Consider the following 13,532-nt stretch of genomic DNA (forward strand, 5'->3'; position numbering starts at 1 on the left):
TGGTTGCAGTCTATATCGACTCCTCTGCATGGTAATGGCTTTTGATCTGAAAACAAAATTTAATTTAATCTCGAGACACAATAATGTCTTTTAAATTACTTCGTTAGTTTAATCATTACATTTTAATGGTCGCTGCTAGTTATCGTGTTTTTGTGAAGTACAATTTCAGAAATTTAATTCAATAACTCACACGTCAGGACTAAAACCTTCAGGGTAAACTCCATCAATCTTCCATCCACCTGACTCCTATACTATGTACTTTCAACTTCCCCCTCTCACTTTGGGGGAGCTCCACCTCTCTGCTCATATGATATGAAGTTGATTAGTGAGGTATGTGTGGGTGTGAAGGGAGTAACCGTCACATCTGTGAAAGATTTGGCAGAAGGCCCGGTGCCGTCCTCTCTTCTCAATGCTGCCTTGCAGAAGCTTTGCTGATAGAGCACCAGCAAACAGCTGCCTCTTATCGCGCCGAGCAAACGGGTGACCTTGTAGGAAGGATTCATGACGTCAATGCTGATCTTAACCTGCTGACCGGGCCAGCTGACCTCAAACTGCGGTCACGCCACCAGGGAAGAGGCAAGGTTTTGTTTGTGAATAGCCACTGGGATGCTGAGCACGAGAGTGTTATTCAGTCATCATCATTACGATTTGTGTGATTATGTGCACTGTGTCAATTCATTGTAATGCAAATTCCAGTCTGTGCCAAAAATAATGAGAGACAAATCCATCTTATAACAAAAAGAACAGAGTTGAGTGTCAATCGCAGTGTGCCTATAGCACTATCAAGAAGATGATCAATATGGGACAGACTAAAGTTAGTACAGGAGTCCTCTGTTGAATTGAGACATGATATTGAATCAAATGCAGACAGAATAGCTTCTTTAAATTTAGCTACAGCTCTATCAGATAGACATCTAGTGTGGAAACATCTGCCACAACAACAAGACCATATTGACCAAGATCTAAATAACATTTATGGATTGTGTGCCTTGTAAGAATAAATATCTTAATGGCAAGTTTACCAAAGCACAACAGCACCTCTGAGGAAAACTGGTGATTTGTGGGGGTTATTTGGACATTCAGAATACAGAGAGCCTTCAATAATTCCAATATTTTTTTTTCTTTTGAATTGTCACGTGACACCTGAATTTAGTGTTTTTGGTATTTTAATGCTTTTTTAATATGGGTCCTCAACAAAGCTAAAACCAAAGAAGAGTAATTTACTATCACACAAGAAAATGTTTTTTTCCCAAGGGGAAAAGTTTGTTTCCTTGAATTTGTACCAAATTAGTAGAACCATCCTACTTCAAATCATGATTGGAAACATGACTTTTCACCAAAACTCAGGGTAACAAAATTGTTACATTTTCCCAGGGTCTCGTTTGAATTGAAAATTGAAATGTTCAAACTCCATCCTGGAGCTGCACTCAGAAATATTATACACATTATCTCAAATATATTAGAAATTGTGTTACATCACAGTGTGATCATCCAGTCACAGTGTGAAGAAAACCCAAGTAAGCATGTTAGGTTACTATGGTTACTAAACCAGAGTACCAAAGTTATCTTTCTTTCTGTCGTTGAGTTTCACCTCGAGGTCAACTATCTCATAGCAGTGTTCACTAAACCTGCTTCAAGTAGTTTTTTCTCTGGTTTTCTTTTACATTTGTTCCTCTTCAACATATGCATTAGCAGCCTTTCATCAATACTCTTCAAATGCACAGACCGCTGTACTTTGAGTTCATGAGCATCTCAGCTAATAAAGGCTCTTTTTCTTCTTTTGATGTCCATGTAGTACAAACGGTCGTGATGGACATCATGTCTTTCTATTTTAATCCTCTAATCTTTGTTGTTATGTTTTACTTTTCCAATTTTCGTAGAAAACTTTACTTCCTCCCTTTTATTGCTATAATATTCTATTTAGTGTCCATATCATTTGTTTTCTGCTTAATAATTCTTGTCCTATGGTTTGTATATGTTTATATTAGTATTATAATGTACTTTGCCAATATTCTGCTGTAAACTTAAATGAAACTCTGACACAAGAAATTCCTTCGAGATAAACAAAGTTCTATTTTAATATATTTTTTAACTCAAGATTTGATTTGATCTACATGGCAACCAATGGAAAGCATCAACTGACAAAACCTCTGCTCGCGTGTTAACCCCTGTCCTTTCCTCTCATCTCTCTCTGTTTATATTAAAACCCTTTTCCTGGTACAACATAATTGGGTAAACTGGCCGTTCAGGTAATTGAATAATGGTCATTTCAGCCCAAATTATACACTTTATAATTGAGTGTATCAACGTTGCTTTTTGCATAAGATTCTACCATGAAGACCCTTTGACCATAAAATATGACATTCTAGAAATCCAACAGATCATTGATCATTAAGACAATAGTCAGGCTGCATCCTCCTCAAACCGCATGAGGATAGACTTCCCACACACACAACAAAAACTAACTAAAAGAATAAGACAGGCGAAAATCTGTAACTTGCTTATTGTCAATAAATTACATAAAAACACACATAACCATATTGTAGAACAAATTGAATAATGCATCCAGATGGCTTGTGCCCTTACAGTGCCAAGTTAAAGTTTGAGATGTTGTTTTCTTAAGGCGCTACCGTGGAAGCAAGACGTTCTTGTCTTAAAACTTTTATCCTATGGAAAAATAAATAGAGGGTTTGTAGGTTTCTATGTATTATTATATATATAGCGCCAAGACTCAAAGCTCTTACACTTCTTGCCAATATTCACCTATTTACACAGTCGTCCAATCTGGACACAGATTGTACTGTAGATTAGATACCCATCTAGTAACGCCTTTATCCACAATAGGAAGGATAGTGAGAGAAGATCACATCCATTATACGAAATAAATCTAATATGGGGCATGCATTATTTATGAATTCAAGCTCAAATCATTTCTCAGGCCAATCTTTTCTTTATGGCCATAAGAATGTCCTTGAGCATCAGAGTTATCAGCTTCTTTCAAGGGAAAGAAGCTAATCTGGTCTGATGCTCATTTATATGCAGTTAGCAAGAGAGGTTTGCTACACTAACAACAGCACCAGTTTGTATCTGATGTGGCACTTCACGTTGCTAACTATATTATAAGGAAGAAACAATGTGAATATATAGTTTGTCTTATTTGACAAATAAAAACCTCTGTCTATTTATCACAATGAAAGGTGTCAAAACAACACTGTGAAGCTGCACTGGGGCACAGCTGTGATTTAGCTAGCATACAAATGTTAAGCAGGTATGACATTTATCCTCATCTTAGTTTAGCCTGTTAGCATAATGACGTTTGCTAATTAGCACTACAGCTGAGGCTGATGGGAATGGCATGTGTTTCGCATTTATTTGATCATAAACCAAAGTCCTGGACAAATCTGCTGCTTTAACTGGACAAAGATTAAAAGTTTGCCGCCAACATAAATGGCTGTATGATAAAGGCAATCCATCTAACAATTATCAAGATATTGCAGCACCCAAGCCGACAAATGTCAACTTGACGCTACAGCTCAACAAAAAAACACTTCACTAGGAGACATTATCTGGGAACTGTAAATGTCTGGATATATATATATATATATATATATATATATATATATATATATATATATATATATATATATATATATATATATATATATATATGAGAGTCTGGATGAAGCGACAGACCAACTCTAAAGGCGAACAAAATGAGATTGCTAATGATATATTTGGCAATACATTTTTTTTTTGCACACATGAACACATCTATCAAAATCCTCCAGACGAGCAATATACAATTATGCAACATCAACCATGGTATCATATAATACTATCACGCCTATTGTATAATGTATTATATCATATCTATTGTAAAATGTATTATTCAATTACAAATTAAATTAGGGTAGCTCATTAAAATAATGTGCTTTCTAATGAAACATCTACATGGTAATTGTGCTACAGTATTAAATAACCAATGAACAAGGGAACCAAACACAATAAGCATCAGTTATCTCTATGAAAATTAGGTAACTCTATACAGTCTCAAGTAGGGGAAGTTGAAGATCATCCTGAGCTTCTGAGTGGACTTCAAGTACCTCTGCATCTCCAATTCTCTCTGCAAAAGAATACGCGAGTCTGAATCACACAAAGCTAGATATTTGACTCGTAATATTGTACAATATTCAACAACAAAGTACAAGGGATTTAAAATGGAATTAGTAGTGCACTATTTTGTTACCTGGTTTGTCATTGCTGGAAGCTTGCATCCCTTTGCATGAGCTGTGGAATGAATAAACAATAAACACGCTGACCTCAAAACATTTTAGAACACAAGAATCAGATTAAAAAGTTGTGAGATCATCCTAACCTTGTTCGCCGTGGTTTTCTCCACGGCTGGTCGAACGCTGGACCGTACACAGACGGAGATGCAGCAGGAGGAAAAGCCTGGAGCTGCTGGAAGTTCTGCTGATGATGGCCCGAGAGGTCGGCAACGTCCATAGCTTGCTTGATCATCCCCATCACCATGTCTTTCTCTGAGGGTACATCATATAATACAAGTAAAAGAGCTCAGGGGTTCTTGTCATCAGCAGAGCAGTTATACCTTCCATCCTTGCTTAATGTAAATAACTTTAGTAAGTGTTGAATAGAAATTCGAGATGATTATTTCTATAAATGTTTTACTCATTAAAGAAACAGCTGCTGTACTTTGCATAACGTGAACAAAAGATTTATGGTAAATGAAGCATTTTACCTCTTTGACCTGCAAGCAGAAGCCACTGCTGAACTGTAGACATGGAATCTGTCTGCAGGATCTGACAAAGAAGCTCAAATACCTGGAAGAAAAAACTTTACAACGTTAACTGGCAAACCGAATCAATTTATACTGAAGCTAAGTAATTTGCTCAAGGATTGCTCAAGCCTAGTCACAAATCTGTGAAAAATAATTATCCTGTATAATGTTGAAAATGTTTGCTTTTTTTCAGTGTAAATAAAATGACTATGCTGTGCCCCTGTTTCAAGCCCACACGTTTTCAAACTGTGGCAGAGGAATACTGAAGGAATATTTTACCATGAGTTCTTGATCGTGAAAGGCCTGGGGATATATCTTGCGTTGTGAATTGTGTCTGCGTTGGTAAGAGTTTGTGGATGGAGGTATGATTCTCCCTGTTTCAGCTGAATATTGAGTCTTTCGACGGACAAATTCCTCTTCCAGCCGGTCCTGGAATTGTATTAACAAAATCATGCTTTTTAGTACAACTTTACTTAAAAATATGTTTCAGTATAACCTTTTATAAATTAGGAGCATTAAACTGGAAACATTAAGAACACACAATTAGCCATAATAGAAAAAACATTTGACTACCTTTTAAGGCACTGAAATGTGTGTGTGGCAGAAATGTGTGTGTATCGCAAGGCTTGCTAGGTACATTGAATATGGCTTTGAGAAATTCACAGCGTTTGGTTTCCCGGGCTATGTGGTACTTCCACAATAAGTACAAAGTGGCAATAGTCGTTTTTTCGGCCTTGATTGATTAAAAGTTGTTGACATGGCCGACACCTCTCCAGCAGGTCTAGCATGAATGATGCCAATACATGTAAATGATGTCGTGGTCAAGTCTGCACAAGTAACAATGAGAACATTTACTTTGAGGTTGGTGTGAACAAAGCATTACTGTTTTTGACAAAATTACCACTAAAATTCTTTGACTTTATTATAGTGAGACACTGATTAATATTCACCCTTACCATTTATTGATCATTTTAATGAAGCAGGAAAACAGTTGCAACAGGTGACATGCACAGTGCTGTGCAGTGTTACCTTTACTTCAGATTACAGGATTTACAGCAATATACACACGTCTTTTTTGTCCTTTTGTGCTTGAGGAGACAAATTGACTTTTGCGGCGAGGTCTTTAAGTTCGTCCCTCCAAGCCTCTGAAAATTGTGCTGCTGAAGGAAAATAACAAATGGCTCCTGTTATTCTTATGATCAATTGCATTCTTGGAAATGATAACTTTCCAAGAAGTAATAGGAAATTGTAGGCACTGTGTGTTACATTAAACATACCTGATCTATTTGTGTTACTGCTCACCCCATAAATATTCTGAAGGAGAGGAAAAGCTGAGGATTGATTAGTCGCTTTCCTGAAGACGTGACTCTTAAGAAGTGGATGAGGAAATAATGATGAGGTGACAAACCAATCATCCCTCACCATGCAGACGGGCCTACCATTGAGTCCTGTGGGAAAGAGAGGCACACTATTCACAGTTCACACAAATACAGATGGTGAAGCGCTTCAAAAGTGTGCACACATCAAAGGAAATACAACCTATAGAATTCCTGTTGAGATCAAAGATGACGACTTCATGAGAACCTCAGAGAAAGAACTTCACTGTCAATCATGCAGTCGTCTCATTCATGGACCAGGTAACCATAAACAGGCGACTTGGGGAAATATCAGGCCCAGATGTTTCAGTCATCACAACTTCAGAAAAAGGACCTTGTTATCTAGACATTAAGCAACCATCTGAGCGACGTTGTGTTAGAGTTTTCTTTTCCCCTTTGGAACGAGATGGTTGACTTTTTGTGGCTGAAAGGGGCAACGATTGGGGACTCTATAGTTCTGCTGGCAGACTTCAACGCTTGTGAGCAATGACGTAGAAACCTGGAGGGGCGTGATTGGGAGGAATGGCCTGTCTGCCGTAACAAACACCAGGATTGAGCATACGGCGGTGAATAAGTGTACTCGATACAAGAACACCATGGGCCGAAGATTGACGATCAACTTTGCGGTCGTTTAATCAGATCTGCGGCCGTATGTCTTGGACACTTGAGTGAACAGAGGAGCAGAGCTGTCAACTGATCACCATCTAGTGGTGAGTTGGATCAGACTGAAAGTATTAATCAGGATAGGCTGGGGCCATGGAATCCGGTGGGCCATGTTCATTGAGGAAGTAGCAGCGAGGAGTTCAAAAGATCATCGGTGATTGTTGTGGTAGAAACCTAAGGAGGCTGTTAAGCTGAAAAAGAACCCCTTTCAGACTTGACTGGTCTTGGGGTCTAAGGAAACAGTAGTTAGGTACTAGTACTCGTTGGCCAAAAGGGATGCAACTGCAGTGGTTGTCAAAGCAAAAACCATGGCGTGGATGGTTTGTGGAGACTTAAGAGAAAGACTCTCGAGAGTTCTGGATTTTCTTTTTTACTCAAGCGCTGCAAAGGAAGCTCCAACCAATCGTCAAACCCCAGATCCAATGAGAATTCTGTCCTGACCGTGGAATAGTGGACCAATTTGTGAAACTGTGGGAATACAAGGTATCTAGGTGTGGGTGGTGTGCCGAATCGTTGTAGCGAAGAGGGTGCATCAAAAATCAAACAATTCGAATGCGTTTGTTTCAACATTTGCTGGAATTCGAATCAAGAACGTCCGGTGTTAATATTACTCTTCTTTTTTGATGCACAGCTGTCAGCGCTCGACAACAGCCTGACAACGACGTTACTAATTGTTAGCCCCCTAGTGGCGCTAATTGACTCAATTAACATTTAATCCAAAAAACCCCACCGTATAATGAATTGCTTTGAAGAGCTGTACAACTGCAGTCAGATGGAAATGTAGTCACTATGAGTGAGTCCACGGATGAGTGCAGCTTGGATTGTGTCAGAAAAATGCCATAATGCATTATTTAAACCAGAAAGTAGATCAATATTATATGACATGTGTAGTAATAGATTATATAATTTGATGAATATGAATTGCTTCTTCCAATGGTGCAATGAGCTGACACTGATTCATTATTTGCTGAAGCCAAATACTCTGAAATAAAGGTTCTGTGACGTTTAAACGACGTGCGAATGTGAGTGTGAATGAATGGCGACTTGTCCAGGGTATACTCGGCCTTCAACCAATGACAGCTGGGATGGGCTCCTGCACCTCAAACAAAATAAGCAGTTTGATTAATGGATGGAATGGATGGATTCTGATTTGTTTTAAGAAAAAAAAAAGTTCAGAAAGCACTTCAAGTGCTTCTGCTGCGTGCTGAGCTTGATTAATGTTTATCCCGGTGCAGAGACTTATGCCAGGAGAAGAATGAGTAATGACTCATATATTTATATATACTTACACCCTTTTATACTTATACCCCTGTGGCGGAGCTTTCATGAGGAACACAAACCGCTGGTGGAACATTGCTGTCAATTAGGCAAGAAAGAACCATAACAGGTAACGTCTTGTTTCAGTTCATGCACAAAGAGAAATGTAAGAGCTGTGAAGAGTGAATCTCTAGAGTTGTGTTGTTACAATTAGATTAACAGGCAACCAGTTGTTTGTTAGTATGTTGACAGTTAAAATGTAATTAACACTTGAAGCTGTGTTTTATTTGTGAGTGTTAACTACATTATCAAGGGGGTCATATTAAATGAAACTATTACACAGCATCCCAGGTGCAAAAGAGGGGGCCATTGAGTGAAGAAGTCAGATATGTCAGGATAGTTCTGCCATCAAGACCCAGCGTCTTTTTTTTATTTATTCTGAGAGGATGTGTGTAAATGCTATAAATAGATAAGAGAAATTACATATGATATACAGTAATGGATGATATAGTTGACAATATGAATTTGTCCATGCATCAGTGCAATTGAGTCATTAGAAAATTAACCCTAAAATCTTTAAGTATAGATTATAAAACACCCACTGATATCAGTCCTGAATGGATTAATTAATTTCATGGAATTAAGGGAAGCATACGGCAAGGCATGATTCGCATTTTAAGTCAATTTGCTGTAAAAAAAAAAAAAAAAAAAAATCATAAAGAAGACAAATGTGTTCTGCTGCTTGCTCACCTTGAATATGTTTAACCCTATTTGGATGAGGGTTGTGCCGTGAGAAGAATGAGTGATGGCTCAAGGCGCCAAAGCGTGGACTGCTTTTCGGCAGAATCTTGGAGAACTCGGGGGACAATGGCACCAGATTAATTTGACTGTGGCTCCTGTCGCTTGTTTTTCCACGGGAGGCCGGACTCTGCGCCATCGACATATCTTGGAATGACAGCTGAGGGTTTGATTTGAATCTGAAGGAGAGAAAGAAAAAAGTTATTTGTTAGAAATACCGCCACGTTGCCAAATTGCAACCACACATGCCCAACGCCAAAACTTAACAGGGGGCGTTCAACTTTTATTTACTCTAAAGATAACTTTGTATTTAAAATTTCACAAGAAAATGATTGTTTTGTGTTCTTCCAAAGATAAATAATCTAAAATCTAGAAGAAAATATGGTTGAAGAACCACTTTACCTCTTAAAACCTCCTCCTGCTCAAAACCGTAGGTCCTTCATGTGCTCTGTTGACCCTGTTGCTAAGAAACTCTACCGAAACAAGGAACAATAGCATCTGAGTACAATGTGTGACTTGCATTGAAAGTGACTGGATTCTCACATACAAAGCCACAAACAATTCAACATTAACATTTGTACTCAACCACAATATACAATTATTGACCAGTTTGCTGCTGCAAATAGTGTATGTGACGTGAGTGTGAACAGTGTTGTAAGAATAATCTGAATTTTAGGGTTAAAAGTCTATTTGACCAACAAGAATTTACATTCATCTGTTTAACTATATCCAGTAATAAATTAGGTTGAAGAGTATTAATAGCTGAACTTTTGAAAAGTAAACCTGTAATCAATGTGTGTCAATAATATGTGAATGGAGGGATGTGTAGGCGAGTGACAGGTGGGAAACTGTGTGTGGGTGACAGAGTCAGTCAGTAGGGGACCCGGGCTCTGTTAATGAGCCCGACTGCCGAGGGGAAAAAACTGTTTGTGTGGCGTGAGGTCTTGGTCCTGATGGACCGCAGCCTCCTGCCGGAGGGAAGGGACTCCAACAGGTTATGTCCATGGTGAGAGGGGTCAGCGACAATCTTTCTTGCTCGCTTCAGGGTCCTTGAAGCAAATAAGTCCAGGCAGATTGCAGCCAATCACCCTCTCAGCATTCAAAGCATCAAAACATAATGCAAAAGGGAAAACGATTTGAAAATAATAAAGAACAATCATGAAAACATTTTTTTTTAAAAAGGAGTCAACATTTTAAAAAATTGAATAGAAGTTGCAGTGCAGTTTAAGAAATAAAATGCAGTCGTGAGATGCAGAAATGTATTAATATCCTTATATTACAGCAAACAGAAAAGTCTTAAATCTGGATTTAAAGGAGCGAAGATCTCAGCAGGCCTGCATAATTCCTGGAGGAATACTAGACTGAGTTCCAGTATTCCTCCAGGATTTATCTTCAACAGCGCACAATGTGCATCTACTGCCAATGTTCAATTTCAGTGCAGAGATTAGAAGATCCCTGTTATGGAGGCAGATTTGAAGTGTTGTAGGGGAGGTGATGGGAGACTTGACATTTTCACACAATTTCCTGTCTGACAACGGTTATTAAATCCAGGTAAAAGCTTATTACTGCAGTTTAAAAAGGTGGCTAGTAACATTGTGTGTCATGGCACGCTCCTTTTTGCAGTTCTCAACATTCCACAGTGACAAAGACTGACACCAGAGAACTCAGAGATCTGCTCTTTGGATAACGCACATTAAAAAATACAAAGGCTGCAATATAATTTGCCGGATGTTCAAAGACCGTCTTTTCCACACAGTTGATCAGAGAGGATTTTAATGACTGTTAAGCACAATCAGACGTTGCCATGAGCAACCTTTGCAACGGCCTCCTGTCGAGAACTTGTTGGACAATCTGTTAATACCTTCTTCAGCTTTTATTGTAATGATTCTACAGTATTTTTTAAAAGGGATTCAAGCCCCTACTTTCCTTTCCTCCACATTTACAATAAAAGCTTGGTCAAAAGCAAATTGTGCTTCCATTGTAACACAACTTTTTTTTCACCAAGGCTCTTTTCAGAAGAACTCTGTCTCAATTTAAGAAATGCGCTACAGCATTAATGGCCTTCATAGCAGCGGAGAGGTGAGCTTGGGTTATCTCAAGCTGGCCTATTTCCAGAAAACTTCAGCGCGTCGTCGTCCTCAGCTCCTTCTTTCTTTTTGAATCTCCTGATTGAGTTTTGTTATGATTTTGGAAGTTTTGCTCTCAAAATAGTCCCTCTAATTGAACTTTTCTGATTTCTCATTAGATGGTTTATTATTTTCCCGAAGATTCTCTCTTTCTCTTTTCAAATATACAAAATCTTTACTCCTCCGTTATGCACCCTTTTTTTGTTTCAGGCAGAAACCTTCAGAAATACCTTTTTTCATAAAAAAAGAAGTCTTTTAAGCACCTTATCATCCTGTAGAAGTAAAAAGAAAATTATGAATGTGTTGTTTGCAGCAGCATTAAGAGCATATAGTTTGCATACAAATATGATTGGTTCTGTAAAATGACATATTTCAGGCGATATTACATATCAGTCGAGCATACAAAAGGTTATGCTCAGACAAATGGTTTCCTTTTAGCGTTTGTTAGGTTTGCAAGTTTGGGTTTTTATGGTCAAAGGGTACAGTATGTTTGCCGTGTAAAGTGAATATGTTTCTCTCTCCACAGCTTTTGTTTCTTTTGTAATTTCAGCAATGTCAGAATTCACGATTAGAAAAACAAGATATTTTCATGTTTGAATCATACAGCATGTTCCTTTATGTTCCTACATCAAAGTAAACCTTCACCGCAGTGTGAAAATACCAACGCTTTGCAATATTTTTTTAGAATGTATAAAAAGATTTTCTTTGCATTCAGAGGAGATTGTTAAACATGTGAGCATCCCTGAGGTTCAGATATAGGGCAATATTCATTTATTTTCTGCCTCTAGGACATATTCTTAACCTATTTAAACTGTCGTCTTCATAACTAGTTTTCAATTCTTTTTTTTCCTCCATCATCTCAGAATATTTGTGTATAGTTTGTGTTGAACGAACAGCACGACACAAACGTGCTGCTTTTTCTTTGGTTTCTGTGTGTTCTGGTGGAGAATCGCGCTATTCTGTAACGATGATGGATATATGACAATATGACAGAATTGGAAGGGGGGGGGGGGTTGAACAGAGATTTATTGCAGCAGAACACACAGGGAAACAAATAAGGAAGAAGGCGGGAATCTTGAGGAATGGGGACCGAATAGGCGGGTGGTTACCAAACAGAGGCTCGGTGGAGAAGTCCAAGCGGACAGGGTCGTCCTGCAGGAGGAACCGCGTCGGCTCTTCGGGCAGAACACAGAGCGCAATCTGGCAGTGACTGAAGCTGCATGGTTTATATGTCGTGTGTCTAACAGGTGCACAGAATGAGCTGACGAGGTAATAATAGCGAATGGCGAGAGTGCAGGAGGGTGAGCAGGTGAGTGTAATCGAGCTGACGAGGTGTGACCAACAGGTGTACTGAATGAACTGATTGCATGTGTGGGAAACAGAGTGGCAGCAGAAACTGGAAGCCGAACTGTGATTCAGTTCAGTGTTGGGTTGAATGTAGGATGTAGGATGCTCTGCTGTACATTGGTGGATTATTTTAACCTCATTCGGGTCTAACTTAAATACATTTCTAAGACTTTTCTGTCAATCTTTACCGTTGTAAACCACGGCCAAGTGGTTTCCATAGTACCATGAGCCATTCAGCCGTGATACAATAAGATAAGATCGTACTTTATTTTCCCCCAGCGGTGAAATTGATTGCAGCAGCATGCAGAAATGTGCAAACAAGAGACATAGAGACATGGGAAATGCAATCTAAATTGAGACGCTGGCGCCCCAGCAGACCACAAAAGATGGCCGATGCCACCACAGAGTCAATAAAAGGTCCTTGGGAGTGTTCCCTGCACTACAAAAGACCTAAATCGCCTGAGCAGATGTTGTATTCTATGTCGATTTTTTTCACTGTGTCAAATTCCTTGTATGTGCAACTTACCTGGCAAATAAAAGCTTCTAATTCTGATTCCGGTTTAGTGTAATTATGAAAACACAATATGGTAAAAGACAAGACAATATTCATCTCTTATTGTCTTTAGTAATGCTAGTGACATGGATCTGTGGATGGATATGTCGGTCGGTCGGTCCACCACTTTAATCCAGGCTGAATTATGTCTAACACTATTGGATGGAATGTCAACATGTACTTTAACCTCACATCATGTACTGTAGGTCAAACAGGTGTAGACCAGGGACCGCATCTTTCAACATTGCACGCAATGACACATTGCTCACTTTCTACCCCCCTAGTTTTGGAAAAGTTGCTTGGACTACACCAATCTTCAATCTCAATCACACATCTGTTAAGTTTAACGACTGCATCCTGCACAGTTGTGACGATTAGTGAATGGCTGTAGCTTAAGAAGGAGAGTGGTAAACCACACGGTAGCCGGTTGGCTCACTGGTCTCCCCAAAGTTCGCCTGTCGAAATGACCTTGAGTAAGACACTGAACCCCCAATTGCTCCCCGGGTGCCTTGTGGCAGCACACTGCTCCTTACTAAAGATGGGAGAACAATTTCCCCCAGGGGGATTAATAAAGGATCATTTCTTTCTTTTTTTCTCCTTTCTTCTAAACATCT

At 39.0% G+C, this 13,532-nt stretch overlaps 1 protein-coding gene across 1 annotated transcript; it reads right to left on the reverse strand.

Moving 5' to 3' along the window:
* Window positions 1-3,779: 3,779 nt before the first annotated feature.
* On the reverse strand, window positions 3,780-9,305 carry tbata (thymus, brain and testes associated). The gene is made up of 9 exons (XM_068583732.1): window positions 9,295-9,305; window positions 8,845-9,071; window positions 6,076-6,246; window positions 5,867-5,958; window positions 5,078-5,227; window positions 4,760-4,841; window positions 4,376-4,541; window positions 4,247-4,287; window positions 3,780-4,123 (listed from the first exon to the last, which is right to left on the reverse strand). Exons 2-9 carry the CDS (start codon window positions 9,035-9,037, stop codon window positions 4,041-4,043), a joined length of 978 nt encoding a protein of 325 aa, XP_068439833.1. The 5' UTR covers window positions 9,038-9,071; window positions 9,295-9,305; the 3' UTR covers window positions 3,780-4,040.
* Window positions 9,306-13,532: the final 4,227 nt, after the last annotated feature.

Source organism: Clinocottus analis, unplaced genomic scaffold (genome assembly GCF_023055335.1).
Source record: "Clinocottus analis isolate CAN_PGR_092001 unplaced genomic scaffold, fCliAna1.0.p SCAF_19, whole genome shotgun sequence".
NCBI classification, from domain to species: domain Eukaryota; kingdom Metazoa; phylum Chordata; class Actinopteri; order Perciformes; family Cottidae; genus Clinocottus; species Clinocottus analis.